The sequence below is a fragment of the Indicator indicator genome, chromosome 15 (genome assembly GCF_027791375.1).
Source record: "Indicator indicator isolate 239-I01 chromosome 15, UM_Iind_1.1, whole genome shotgun sequence".
NCBI lineage: Eukaryota > Metazoa > Chordata > Aves > Piciformes > Indicatoridae > Indicator > Indicator indicator.
The window spans coordinates 17,666,217-17,681,655 of NC_072024.1; the positions used below are offsets into that span (position 1 = coordinate 17,666,217).

A 15,439-nucleotide genomic window follows, 5' to 3' on the forward strand; every position below is an offset into this window, starting at 1 on the left:
AGCCTGGCAATGCTGACAGGCTGCAAAGCACAAAGATATTTTGCCTGGCTTAAATAAGCACTACCATGCAAGGCTAACTAGGGAACAGACAATGCACATGGGGGTTTTGCTGTGCTTTCATTAAGGAAACAGCAACTTGCTGCCCATACTCTGTGTGCAGGGAATTTTCTTCAGGTTTGATGATGGTACTACAGAAGAACCCATGCAAATGCTACTCCTCTCTCCCCATGAGGCTTACCCTCCAGCTGAAGCCAGAGGTAGGAATCTTTCAACTTGGTGACTGTAGCAATGCAAACTTCTTCTGGATCAACTGGGTTCACAGCCTCAAGTTTCATATTCTCTTTAAATCCATGGTCAGAAGTTAACTAGGAAAAAGAATACTTCAGTAAAATATCATCTGTATATCCAGTGCATGCTATGAATACCTATGAACAGGAGCAACACATAAAAGCCTCAGTGCTTGACTAACATAGAAAGATATGCAAGCAGTCAGAGAAGGTTTCAGATTAGCACACTGAATGCAATTAAGATATATCACAAACTACAAAAAAAACCCAAACTTACAAAAGGCTCTACAGACAGACCTAGAAAAGAACAATGTTTGTACTCAGAAATAAGGATGCTGAGACTCACTGAAAGGACTGAGTGCATTCTAAGCAAGCAGGAATTCTCCTGCTTGCTCCCTAAGTGATAAGCATGACACAGCCTGACCAGGCTCTCTATTCTATTGTGCTAGCTGGGAAATCCACTTTATGCATGCAAATAACATTTGTGCCCCATCTGAATGAGTTCTGGCAGACAGCAAAGGAAGCTTTTTTTCATATTTTTTGGATAATCAATTTATCCCACATTTATTAAAAAAAAAAAATCTAAAATATAAGAATGGATATTTATCCAGCTCTGAAGCTCCTGAATTAAAGATAAGAAGTAACAGCCAGACAGAGGACTTCTCCTCCTAGAGCCACTCTAGGAGGCTGAAGCATAATTACAGGATCAATACATTACAAATTCTGGAACTAGCCTACAGTCATCAACTCTTCTCAGAAAAGGGGTAATAAATTCAGTGACCTGTTCTATGATGCCACAGCTTACAAGACAGAACAAGGGCAACAAGAATTCATAGCCAGAAACACCCTCTTCAAAAAATGGTAATTTTTCATTTTAATTTCTTCCCCTAAGCACTGCAATAGCCCAAATATTGTAAATGGAATTGGCTGGCAGGTGTTAATAGTACCCTTTTCTGCTTGACAAGGTATTGTGCTTTGGGAGTCAGCAATGCTGTCACTGAACCAACAAAAGCTCAAAATCTAGCAAGTACTTCAGGCACTGATTAATGTAAAATGATTATTTGGTACTAATTTAAGATGACTGGATATTGATTAATACAATGGAATGAATTTTTCAAGCTGAAAGGAAGATTGAAAGAGTTCCACTAAGTAAATGAAAATAAGGTCTATTAAAAAGCCCTGTTTCCACAACTACAGGAGTGCCAAGGATTGATGCTGTTTTATGACTATTCCATGGAGTCTTACACATCTCATTTTCATAAAATAACCATTTATTTTTTATCTGCTTTATCATAAATGAAGCATTTGGTTCACTATCTTTATCTAAGAAACTGGCATGTACCTACTTCAGTTCACATTTGTACTCTCTTAGCTCTTCTGCCTCCTCAGTGATCACAGGTAAGGTGTTAAGGTACTCAAATGTATCCAGAGGAGGGCAACAAAGCTAGGAAAAGGGCTGGAAGAAATATCCTCCAAGGAGCAACCAAGATCTTTGGGTTTGTCTAGTTTGGAGAAAGGGAGGCTGAGGGATTACTTCATTGCTCTCTACAGCTTCCAGAGTGGGATAGGTGGAGAGGGAGGTGCTGATCTCTTCCACTGACAGGACACATGGGAATGGATCAAAGATGTTCCAGGGGAGGTTCAGATTTAACATCAGGAAGCCCTTCTTTACCAAAGGGGTGGTCAAACACTTGTACAGGCTTCCTGGAGAGGTGGTCAATATCTGTCAGTATTTAAGAGCCATTTGGACAATGCCCTTAATACTGTGCTTCAACTTGGTCAGCCCTCAAGAGTTCAGGCAGTTGGACTAGATGATCATTGTAGGCCCTTCCAACTGAACTACTCTATTCTATTTAGAAAGGTAATTTAAGTAAAAAATATGCAAGATGTTCTTCTCCCTGGAGTCTTGAGTGTCACTCACGTAACAAAAGAGATTTTTCTGCAAAAGAATCTTACCGAAGGGAAGCAGCTCTGGGGAGCTGCCTCAGCACCACATTGTTTGAGGTAGTCTGCCCAATCAAAGTCCTGACCAGGGTAACCTAGGTGAAAAAAACAAAGCAAAGGGCTTCATTTAACAGTATGAGACACATTTCAAACTGAGAAGAACAGATCCAAATCTGGATCACTCAATTTTGTCAGCTGACGAGGGCTTGGGCTTCACCAAACCATCTGAAACCAGCCCACACCAGGATTCTCACATATTTGAGATATCCTCCTTGTTTTCATTCCACTTTTTTTGCACCCTACCCAAGGAAAGGTAAGAGACAAGTATCTTATGGTCTTTGCTTCTCTGATGTCAAGAGCAGCTAAACCAAAACATTAAAAATTCTGTAGTGGTGAGCAGGAGTACTGAGCCCCTGACTTTATGATACCATGGCCATTTCCATTTTGAGAAAATTGATAAATATTCCAAGTAGATGAGGACCAGTCCCCTATTCCCTTATGTCCTGAAGCAACATTTCAGCAATTGTCTGTATCTTGCCTGGTAGATGCTTGGGAAAAAACATACTTCATTAACTTGTAAGAATTCTATAAAAGGTTGGACAACAATGTTCCATTCTTATTAGAAGCAAAAATACTATGTCCTAGGCTGGACTGTCACAAATAAAACCACTATGCACTCGAAGTAACTAGGAGCAGGAAAGGAAATATCCAGAAAAGTCAATGATTTTGTTTCTAAAACCACGATAATTAATGCTGGATAGGCTTCTGACATCATGTTAAAGAATGCTGGAACCGACACATGCTCCATTCATTCAAGTGGTCAGGTTTTTATGCACAACCAGCACCCCCAACCACTGTCATCTTCACAAACCCAGACATGGACCCAGGAAACTTCAGTTTCACCAAGTCAAATATGCTGTTTCTCAGAATTTGATCTTGTTCTTTACTTGTGCTGCTCCACGTAACTGTTTCTCAAAAGCCTTGTCCCAAAGATAGTGGTCTGGGGATTGGCAACCTGCCTCCTTCAAAGAGGAGTGAGCACAGACATACCTGGTGGGGGACTGAGATGCAGGCCATTCTTCAGGCTCCACTGCACAGGGAAAATGCCAGCACTGTTGACATGACAAATGTAAGACTGGCTGGTTGTACGGTCTGGTCTCAAGTCATCAATTTCTATCATGAAGTATTTTTCATTGTATACCTGTAGTTAGCCAAAAAAGAACCATGTAGTCTTCTAAGCAGCTGACCCTGATCTACTGCTCCCTCTCCCCCATTTTGATAATGTTACTAAACAGCCACACTGTATGATGGAAACCCTTAACCTTGAAATACTCTGAGGGTTTAAAAAAAATTTTGAAAATCTAAAGAGAATCTATGGGATTTACAAATCAGCAAACTCCTCCACATTATTTTGGAAATTTAACATGAAGAATAATATTAAAAGGTAATATATGAGCACTTCAAAACCAAGGTGATCCAGTGCTATACAAAATTTCCTTATGAAAAATGCACAGAAATTAGTTTGTGGCCTTACTACCATCCTCTAATAACAAACTGCTTCTTTCTTTTACCAAAAAGTAAAATACGTCCTAAAGGAAAAGCAACAGCTCATGGAACACACAAAAAAAAATGTCTGTATTTTGTAAAGTTTGTCCTGGTTTTATGTTGTACAGCAAGATTTTGGTTTATTACATCAAAACCTTTCATCTGCTTATTAACACAGAGCAACAGAAGTGGCTCAAAATCTGATCATGTTGGGCAATTTTAATCTTCAACTTTTAAACCTATGTGTGGGCTCTTGTTTGAAATTAGGCCACCTAATTGTCAGAGCTTTTACATAGTAACAAAAGAACTTCTGCAAAACCAAAGCCCCAGAATCTATCTTTAACTGCATAGTCAGATGATGAGGGACTGTATCTAATTTTAAAAACCTAGGTTTGACAATTTTAGCCATTTGATCTTTTGAGCTTGTATCTTTACGGAATTTTTCTCCTCCGCTCTTGATGGCTTTACCATCAGCAGCTAAGATTGTTTTTTCACAGCAACCTGTCCCCTAAGGGAGACAGGCAAAATATTTCATTTGAAAACTAGTTTAAGATTTTAAGAAAAATCAGTTAATGAGAGTTTCCTGAGCATTTAAGAATAGAAGTATCAATAAAATTGAACCTTAAGAGGCCAAGTTAAAGAACCCTGGTACCTTGAGAACTGTAGCTGGAGAGATTACAAAAGGAGCCATTGGGTCCACAGCTTCTAACTTCATGCCTTCAGAGAAAGAATGCACTCCAATCACAGGTTTATCCTGAAAAATGATGCATCAGTGTGATCACCTGCCCTTCTCCATCAAAAAAGATGTACCTTATATAATCCAGCTGAAGAGGATAGACTGAGTTTTTACTAGTTCATTCTGAGAAACCAACATATCAGAATACCAGGAGCCTTCATTAATGAAGAGAAAATGCCAGACATGTTCTCTGAGAAGAACAGTTTCCTGTGAGTTTTAGGAAGATTTCTTAAGTCCCCAAGATTTCCTTCTCTGATATTCTCCACACAGAAGCAAGATTTCACAATACAGGTGGTCTGGTAAGTCAATGGAAATGTTTTGGTTTGGTTTTCACCCCCCCCCCAAAACCTTTAGCACTCATCATGAGCTACCTTAATAGAGAACAGTAAAAGTCTCTCTCTTCAGCCCAACAAAAGCCTGCAAAACAGGGTTCCTGCTCCAAAATGATATCCTGCTCTGTGCACGGCTCACGTGCATTCAAGAGCAACAGCACCTCCTCTCTACTTACAGTACCTCCTCTTCTGTTCTGCTTGTATGTCTGAATGAAGCTGAGAAAAATGAACTAAGAACTTACATTCCTTCTCAATATGTGTCAAGATTATTATTTTTTATTTCAAGTGATATCTGTATTTAAATTCAGACTCATTAGTAACTTTCACTAACACTCAAGGACATAACAGGACACCTTAGACACTACATGGACACTGTTTACAAATTAGAAATTACACACATTACACATTTCAATGTCCTCACATGATCAGAGACACTGTAGTAAACCTGCACTCCTCTAGAAGGACAGTAACCCATAAGATCAGCAACTGAACAAGCAGATGTGCAATTATAAAGGATCAGAACTAGGGATTTTTCCCCGTATGTCAACTCATGGCTCACATACTTGTGACAGGTGTATAACAGTATAATCATTTTCTATTATTCTTACTGTTTTAAACAACAGAGAAAAAGGAACATCTGGAAAAACAAACAAACAAACAAAACCCAAAACAAAACACCCAAACAGAACAGGTAAGGTATTTTGGGTAACGGTGACTGCCTTCCCTGAATTGCTTCCTAAGAACCTGGCATTTTTACGACATCATTCATAGCATTAAACTACACGTAATGTGTCTTTACCTTAAAGAGATCTGTAGGAATTGATGACTCCTCTTCCTCCTCTTTCACCTTCTTCAGGATCTCTTGCCAATCTGCTTCACTTTTCAGGGACCTAATGGCTTGAGGCAGAAAAAAAAAAAAAAAGAGAAAGCAGTGGACAAAGTCATCTTCCTTCTTCTTTTCCTTCAGAATACATCAATAAAGCCAAAAGTTGGATTGTTCTGTTAAATTCATGCCTGTGCAAATATCTTCCTTCTTTAAAACTTGTTTTCTTTAGATGTGTTACGAAAAGGGACTGAAGTCAAGCAACGCTTGACTCACTTATATGCTGCCCAGTCTAGTTGTTCTAAGAAAAGAGACCACATGAACACCAAGGACAACTTCTGGGGAAATGTATGACCAGAAAACAAATCCCTAGCTGGCTAACACTAGCTTATTTTGCACTTAAGCAAGCAGAAAGTTCCAAAAATGTTCCACAAGTCTGTCCCAGCTACCTGTTACTCTTTCAGAATCTGTACCTGTAGATCACACACCTCACTGATATGAGGGGAACTCCTTCTACCAGTACCATCAAGCACAAAGCATCTCTTTGAGTATATCAAAGCTCTCATGTGACATAAAAAGGAAACAAATCCAGCAGCTAATATTTTTAAAAGGCATTATTCACTTAAATAGCACTGCAGAATCCACCCATCCACTTTCTGCCAGCAATCTGGTGTCCCTCTGTTCACAATCTTGCTTTCAACCAAGATATTCCAGCACTAGAAAAGGCAGTATGCTCAGTCGCTTCAATGGAAATTGGTTTCCTCTTGTCATAAAATCCCCAACCAATCCACAACAAGAACAACTCTTCTCAACAACCTGGACTTCCTAAGCTAATAGAACAGACTGTGCCAGAACTTTAGATATAGACCTGCCTTTGCAGAAAGGCTTTAGGGTCAATGCTCAACATTTTCCAGTTTTAGCAAGGTTTCTCCTAATCAGGAAACAAATTACATCACTGCTTGGCTCATAATCAATCCATTTGTGTTTAAGCTATTTTATACCCGACCTCTTTAATGACCTCACCCTGACACGCATATAACCTGGAAAACATGATCATCTGTCCTACCCTCTGCCTCTGCTTCCATGCACTTATTCCTTGGGCACTCATTCTAAAGGACTTTTTTCATATTCAGGTAACATCTCTTTAGACAGTGCCTTAATTAGCTTGGGCTTGGAGCAACAACTGCAAAAGCTCCTGCTGAGCAGTACTTCCTAACCAGATGACTTTTCCTCCAGGAATACAGACCTACAAAAATTAACTCTGAAGGAAATCCCTTCCTCAGTTCCTCCCATTCCACAAACAGGTAGTTCTGACAGGCAAAAGCATTTAACACCTTTTGGATGAGTGGGTGAAAAGCCTTGTAGGACTATTTACTGGTGCTGTCACATTTTATTAGGTGCAGTATTTGTCAGATCACACACTGATTGTGTGACCATCATTTAGAGCACTAAAGCAGCAGCAGTATTCTCTAGCCTTTGATCACCATATAAAAGATACATATTTTGAAGTACCTGAAGGTGGTTGCAGGCTGTATTCATGTTGAGATGCCCACCCCACTTGGTGAAGGAAAGGGTCCAAGTAGAACAGCCATTGGTCAAATTTGTCAGAATCCTCCAGCCCTTCATAGCGCAGTTTAAGTCTCCCGCCAACATTTTCTACCACGTTGACTATCCAGGCTTCCAGGGAATCCCGCATGTTTTGGAGTTCTAGTCGGGAACCAGGTGCAATGAGATCCAAAGGATTTTTTCCTCTGTGAAGCTACAAGAACACAAATTATTCTCTACAACAGAACAAAAAAAAAAATTCCCCTTCTTCCACTTCTTTATACGCTTTTTTTTTTTGGCATAAATGTGTGAATAAAGCAGTAAAGAAATACAGTTCCCTTACTAACATAAGACAACAGAAATGGCAATGTTTAGCATCACTGGTCCTTCTATCAAAGCTTCAGCACTGCCTGTAGATAGTCACACGATTCACTGAAGTTCTCATCATTATTTTCTGAAGCATTATCACTTATGTAGTCAAGGTTTGAAGGAAACGTGAATAATCTCTTTCCAAAACTGAGTCACCTAGCATACAAAGATGACTAGGCAGAAAACATGGAAGATTAAAATGTTAGCTGTAAAGATGGTGTCAACAGCATTTAAAAAAAACAATCTGGTTTTGTACTTTACAGTCAGACACTGAGACAAGGTGCAAATATTGTCTTAAGTGCGCAGAAGAAGACAGAAATTCAGCTCTTCACTAGCAAAGATACAAGATTTAAGTGAAACAATACCCTGCCCATTGGGAAAAAAAAAAAAGTCAAAGGAAAGGTGTCAACTGAAAAAGGGCACAACATGAAGCTAGATAAATAATGGATTATTTCATTACAGCTGTATGAAGGAGGAGCAGAATAGGAAGAGGTCTGAAACCTGAAAGCTAGAGAGTTTGAAAAAGGTATTTCTTCTGACAGAATCAATGAACACCTCTAGTGACAGACGTGTTTCAGGACACCACTATCAAAATTAAATACCGTAAATGGAAAACAGCAGAAAGTTGAACTTTAAGATCAGCAGCATATTACAGTGCTGCCTTAAAAGAGGAGTTGAACTGACAATCTTCCTTTAATGCCAAAGTGCTAAAAATCAAGAGGAAGTACATCACAGCACTTACCCCCTCCAGCAGGTTAGCAGGAGCACTGCATGCTCCTTTCAGCACCCGCTGAAGGAATTCCTCCTGGTCAGGTATCTTGTCCTTGATACCTAAGTGAAAAAAAGGAAGACTGTGATTCTTCCTGCCAGTTAAAGATTATTCAGTCAACAAGACACTACCACACTCATGCACTGCCTAATTCACAAGAATATAGCACACACTCATCACTAACACTTTAAAAGAAGGAAAAAAACCCAACAAACAACAAAAACTTTAAAGGAAATGATAAAATGGTGGAATTTGGTGGGCGATGATTAAGATAACCACAAGCCTCTGTAGAACTAAGCCCAGTTCTGAAATTAAGCATACTTTTGTGTGTATTCTCTGCTTCCGCACAAAGAGCCAATACCTTCAGGCACTTTGAGAATCTTTTTGTTCTGCTCACACCAGCCGATGGGGTGTAAATCAGCTGTCATGATATCACACCAGAAGTCAGCCTTGCGGTCTTCCCCATAACCATCGTAGCGCAACAGGAGCAGCTGCCCACAGGTAGTAATGATGGTGGCTACCCAGTAGGTGTTTTGGTCAGACTTGACAGCAACTTCCAACTTCATACCAGGGGCAAAACCATTCTGCAAACTTGTATCCACCTGAAGAGGAAGAAGATCATCACATTCAAGCACCTCCCAGAAACTTTATGGAACATGGGGAACGATTCAGACATGTTTGTTAGCAAAACACTTGAAGCCAAATGCCACCAGCCTCTTCAGACAAACAACTTCATTACATTATGTGACCCAAACTGGAATGCACACAGGGTCATCATTAGTAAAATCTCCTTTGCATTTTGAAGTATCTTTTCAACCTTAAATCAGTACCTTGTGCAATTCATCTTCCTGCCCTGGACAATGCCTCACCCATCACTGAAAGGCTTGCAGCTGGGTTTTCAAGTTGGGCTGAACTAAAGGTCAAACTCAGGAACACGATTTTGACTTTTTGCGTTGAGCTATGTCTTTCAACTTCTTCAGGCCAAGAGCCTGTCTGAAGTACACAGGTATACTTTAGATAATCAAGAATCAAGAATCAAGAAGGTTGGAAGAGACCTCAAGGATCATTGAGTCCAACCTGTCACCCTACACCTCATGCCTATCTAAACCATGGCACCAAGTGCCACGTCCAATCCCCTCTTGAACACCTCCAGGGATGGTGACTCCACCACCTCCCTGGGCAGCACATTCCAATGGCCAACCACTCTCTCTGTGAAGAACTTTCTCCTCGCCTCCAGCCTAAACCTCCCCTGGCGCAGCTTGAGACTGTGTCCTCTTGTTCTGGTGCTGGTTGCCTGGGAGAAGAGACCAAACCCCTCCTGGCTACAACCTCCCTTCAGGTAGTTGTAGACAGCAATGAGGTCTCCCCTGAGCCTTCTCTTCTCCAGGCTAAACAGTCCCAGCTCCCTCAGCCTCTCCTCATAGGGCTTGTGCTCAAGGCCTCTCCCCAGCCTCGTTGCCCTTCTCTGGACATGCTCCAGCAATTCAACATCTTTCCTAAACTGAGGGGCCCAGAACTGGACACAGTACTCAAGGTGTGGCCTAACCAGTGCTGTGTACAGGGGTACAATGACCTCCCTGCTCCTGCTGGCCACACTATGCCTGATGCAGGCCAGGATGCCATTGGCTCTCTTGGCCACCTGGGCACACTGCTGGCTCATGTTCAGGCGCCTGTCAACCAGTACCCCCAGGTCCCTTTCCACCTGGCTGCTCTCCAGCCACTCTGACCCCAGCCTGTAGCTCTGCATGGGGTTGTTGTGGCCGAAGTGCAGCACCCGGCACTTGGATTTGTTGAATGCCATCCTGTTGGACTCTGCCCATCTGTCCAGACTGTCAAGGTCCCTCTGCAGAGCCCTTCTACCTTCTAACAGATCAACACCTGCTCCCAGCTTGGTGTCATAATGGTACCACTGTCTCTTTTACTACCTTCATTTAAGAAGCCAGGAATCTGCACAAATTGCAGAATAAGGACTTTTTATATCTCTATCCAAAACCCTAAATAATTCTGGATGTAGCATCGTTATATAAATTGCATGGAACATAACCAGTACGTGATCTTCAATGAAGTCATGCCTTGACAACAATAAAGCACAACACATTGTCTGTCTGGTTTGTCTGTGTTGTGTGCAGGTGAGGAATTTGACAGTACAGTACTGGAGATGCTGAAATGTGAACTCAAAAAGAGAAGGCAAAACACTAAGATTCTCATACCCCCAACAGTTCCTAGCTCATGCACTCCTGAAAGAGCAGAAGGATCCTGTTCTGCTCTTACTACAGTAGAGTTTCTGACCTATGCTTAAGTCCATGGTCTCAGGGTTAATTAAATATCTAACACACCGATCTTCTGCTCTCAGCTAAATGTAACTAGTGTTTGCTTTCTTAAGTGCTCCCAAGTTCCATTTCCTCTTTGAATCAACTGCAAGAGAGGCCTTTGGCATGATGCAGATGCAGTAGCTATTTTCTGGGTTATTTATTACCAGTCCTGCGCTGACAGTTCAGTAACTGCCACAGCTATTATAGTCTCATCAGCCAGCACAGACTGGTTTGCTAAAAATAAAACAAAGAGAACCACACCAGAAAGCAAAGCATATGCCTTTGTTAACTGTTCACATCCTTTAGGTTAATACCCTTTGCGTAGAGAAACCCCTTAAGAACAAAATCAGCAGGACCCAACACTTGCAGGTGTTTTGAAGTGCTATTACAGAGGTGATCTCTTCAAAAGGACAGCTGCTGAAGAGACATTAGTAAAGACTCCCATCTCTGATTCCCAAGAGCAAAGCCACGAGCTTGACACAAAGTCAGAGGAACTGGGAAATCTGTGCAGCTCACTGTACCCAAACTTTCAGCACAGCCTCATGGCAGAGCTGAGTTCAGTAAAACCAACAGCAACAGATGGAGCTTGCCCTGAAGTCAGGTGCGTTTTTCTGATAGTCATTGATGTTCCCCGGTGGATACAGCAGAGACCAAGAAGTTAGCACCCTCTCCTGGCAGCTGGGCAAGACGACACCACCAACCAGTTTAAAGCACAAGACTTGGTTCCTTCGGGCTGGCTCACAGTGCAGACTGGCTAGCGCGAGACGCTGCGGAAGCTCTCCGAGCATTTTCTCTGGAGCAGTGAGTCTGAGAGTGGCAGCTTCCAGCTGCATACACAGCAAGCTAAGATGGCCAGGAATGGTTAGTGACAATTCTGCTTAGGCTGCTCTGACCCCAAATCCTCCTTCCCACCGAGCACAACCCCCTGCTTTGTGCCATGTCACTGGTCAGACTTGAGGATCCAATTCAGCTCAGATGGAGGGAATGATAAAAAATGGACAGCAAGTACTAAGAACAAGCAAGAACATAGAGCAAACACCCATGCTCAGATGATGCTGAACAGCAACTCATTTTTAATATATGTTTGCATGCACATATAACTTGCAGTAAGGCATTAAAAAAGAGCATTCAACAATTCAGAACAAGTGCATTTAGTGGGGGACTTAGTGAGGGATTAAACACTGGCACCCAGTGCAACTCTGGGTTTTTGGTAAGCTCTTTTCCTAGCTAGACTGTAGGCAAAACAGTCACTTTGATCTCAATATAGTTTAATTTTTAAAAAGCAACAAATTAAACATTAAAGCATGCTTAATTTGAGAAAGTAGCTTGTATTTTCTAATGTAAGTATAGTATGTCTCACGAAGTACTGTCTTACTCACAGCGGGAGTACAATTTGGAGCATTAATACAGGCATACAAAGAAGTCCTCTCTCCCATCAGCAAGTCTAGTTCTTTGCTAACACAGGCTGTGGAATCATGGATTCCATTATCTTTACCTGACCATGTATTCTCCTGCAACGTGTTTTATGTATTTCTTCCCCACCATTCATAATGGGAGACTCCAATATTTAAAAACTACCAAACAAAACCCGGAAGCTTCCATCTTTTATTTAATTTCTTTATATTAATTTATTTATGCATGCCCATCTGCTCTTGTGCCAGTATCATTCTTCACCTTAGTTTTTCCATCAGCGCCTCTTAGCTCTCCACTGAAAACTTCTCCCATGATGTATCCCAGAATCACAGTAACATTTTTTTTGGGCTTTGTCACAAAGACACTATCCTCTGGGAGGCACTGAGGTGCTCCTCCTCTACCTTTTCCAAACCATTGCCTACTCAGGGAGAGCAGAAATCCTGAGCATGTGACCTTCTACTACTGAACTTCTACTAGCAGCAAGATCTCAGTGATGTGACACTTGCTGTAAATATGCTCCTCTCTCTGTCTGTCACTTCAGTGTCAGCATTAACTTTCCAAATGCTTGTGCCAAGCTTATTACAGAGAACATTGAAACTGGCCTCCAGACAAATTCTAAGAGGACTGTACTAGCAAATGCCTGGCACCTTGAGACCGTGAGCATGCAGGCATCTCTCACCACACTCCTTCACAACCCCTGGGCAGTGTTCCTTGCACCGTGAGACCCAGGCCAGCTCCCTGTTCCAAGCTTACCAAGTGTGCACACCAAAGCACTCTCCACAACGTTATTGGCACCAGCACAACAGCACCATGTTCTACACACACAGGGAATAGTAACAGTAAAAAGGTGGATTTTTTCTTTTTAAACCTAATTGTATTTTTATGGATCATGGCCGCAGCAGCCAGACCTTTTGTTTGGCAGCTGAGCTGGCAAAGAGTGTGGTGCAGGAGTAGCAAAGTCATTCAAATTGTGTCTCCTGATGATTAACAAAATATATCTGCAATGTCAATTCCGTCGTCCACCACTGTAAAACTGGCATTACACAGAGTGATAGGGGTTGGAAGGGACCTCTGGAGATCATCTAGTCCAACCCCCTGTCAGAACAGGTTCACCTACAGTATGCTGCACAGGATGGCATCTAGGCAAGTTGAGAATGACACCAGAGATGGAGACTCTGCCACCTCTCTGGGCAGCCTGTTCCAGTGGTCCAGCACCCTCAAAGTAAGTTACAATTCTTCTGTATAATGTCTGAGCAATGACAGCAAGATTCTTTAACAGGAACCATGTAAGGTCAACCACATCAGAGGAGCAGACAGACTGCTCCTTTCATTACTGCAACATGGCATTACTATGATTCCACACTTCTCCCCCAGTGTGGGCTGTATGGACACCACAACTGCATAAGCTCGCTATTGCTGGAGTCTTTGCACACTAAAGATAGCAAGCTCAGGCCTCTCCTCCTTGGAAATGAGATATCTGAAGGTTCATTTCAAAGAAAAACCTTACAATTGCATCCCAGTATATGGCAAAGGCTCAGTTTGCTTTCCAGATGATTTAAATCTTCTCTACTGAAAATGGTGATATTGGACACAAAAGCCTGGGCACCTCCAAGCAGTGTGCCATGCACAAGTCACTATCCTCACTGCCATAGTAAAAGACCCAGAGTCAGTCTTTTAGAGACTATTAAATAGTAACTTTAATAGAGCTGGATAAGGATACAGGCTGGAAGTCTAGAAGGCATTTCAATTGTTGGAAGAGATCCAAGAAGTTTGGAAACCAGCTCTTATAAACCTCACTTTCACTGATGATCCAGTACAAGAAGGCAGACTTCACATTTAGATCTAACCCAATGGCATCATGCACTCCAAGATTTTACCAAGAAACCTTTAATTAAAGATATCCAAGGGAAAAGACAAAGGCTTATCAAGACTTCATGCTATCCATTAAGTCTGTGATCGACAATTAATCCTAATCAGTTTGCTAACTACCAGAGTCAAGTGTTTGGCAGAGCTATTATTTCCTCGTTGGCCTCCTTGAAAGCCCTCATTAAAATCTTTTTCTGAGAGCACATTTTAACTCTGCTGCTGAAGAACTATGCCACCAGCTTTGTAAAGCTACTCTTCCATAACAGTTGTCCAGTAGCAATCATCAAAAGGTGAAAGAGATTGGCCAGTCCTTGAGAAAAATCAAGCTTATCTTCTGGGGCAGAAAAAACTAGGAGACCCTCATCTTTCAGCACCTGTGGATGGGATTACCCCATGCTATATACAGAGAGGAAGATGAGAAACAATAATAAAAATGCAAAATTCTTCATTTTTCTTTAAGAAACACGATTCTAGTTAAGTTTTCCAGATTTGAGACAATACACTCATTAAAAAAACCCAACAATTAAATATTCAGTGTATCAATAAAACAATGTAGGAGATGGTTGATAAATACACACTCCCTTACTCACATGTTTAAAAGATCCATGGGGGGCTGCGGTTGCTCCTGTGTCCTCTAGATACTCATCCCAGTTGAATTCCATTTCTTCTGTACTGGAACCAGCATCTGGAAGAGGAGCCAAACACCTATTTTGCAACCTGTTGGATTAAGTCTTAGAACTCAAGAACTACAGCAAAACATGCTTCAGTCCCAAATGAGTGAGTACACAAGCACATAGTCAACTTCAGTTATACAATTCACAGAGACAATACTATTTAGACTTTCTTTTTATGTAGAAGGCATTTTAAGATTGATCTGAAGAACAGTGAGATCCTGAACATTTTGGTTAAGCACAAATTGTTTACAGTCTGTGAGAGGAGATCAGACAGAACAGATCTGTGTTTCTAACAAGAAATATAAGAGATTCAAAACTTCAGGCACACTGGATCAGGGGACTACATTAAAAACAACCCAGGAAGTAGCCATACCATTACTAAGCTTGAGAAGAACAAAAAAATACACACACAAAAAGTAAAAATAATTGAAATACTACTTCTCTTTTTTTTTTAAATTAGGTGGCATTTATTTAGATGCTATAAAGCACCAAAGGCATGGAGAAGGATTCAGAGTAGTTCTAAGGAAAACAGGTCAAGACAAAACTGAAATCAAGAACACTCAAATTAGTCCCTGAGAAAAACAAAAAACAGCTCATAAAGTGACAAGGAAACCTCATTTTAAGATGCATTTAAAACAAAAATGTGCTAAAACCACTCAAGCCACAGTTCAAAACTCACATAGGCTGTAGTGAGCCACACTACAAATCAATCAGATTTTCTGTCATTGTCAAGCTTGTTCCTCAGCCCAGGTCTCTGCTTCAGTTCTTGGCTCACTTCCTCACCCCCCTCCCATTCCCATTTTTTCCAGTGTGTAACCCGCTCT

General features: G+C 41.3%; 1 protein-coding gene across 1 annotated transcript in view; it reads right to left on the reverse strand.

The window, feature by feature from the left end:
• SFMBT1 (Scm like with four mbt domains 1) overlaps positions 1-15,439 on the reverse strand; it is a 31,843-nt gene that overhangs the window by 10,941 nt on the left and 5,463 nt on the right. The window contains exons 2-10 of the mRNA XM_054387396.1: positions 14,532-14,626; positions 8,712-8,952; positions 8,324-8,412; positions 7,180-7,426; positions 5,644-5,741; positions 4,429-4,530; positions 3,282-3,432; positions 2,244-2,326; positions 239-365 (exon numbers count right to left, since the gene is read on the reverse strand). Coding sequence (XP_054243371.1) covers positions 239-365; positions 2,244-2,326; positions 3,282-3,432; positions 4,429-4,530; positions 5,644-5,741; positions 7,180-7,426; positions 8,324-8,412; positions 8,712-8,952; positions 14,532-14,626 — 1,233 coding nt within the window. The remainder of the gene's footprint in view (positions 1-238; positions 366-2,243; positions 2,327-3,281; positions 3,433-4,428; positions 4,531-5,643; positions 5,742-7,179; positions 7,427-8,323; positions 8,413-8,711; positions 8,953-14,531; positions 14,627-15,439) is intronic.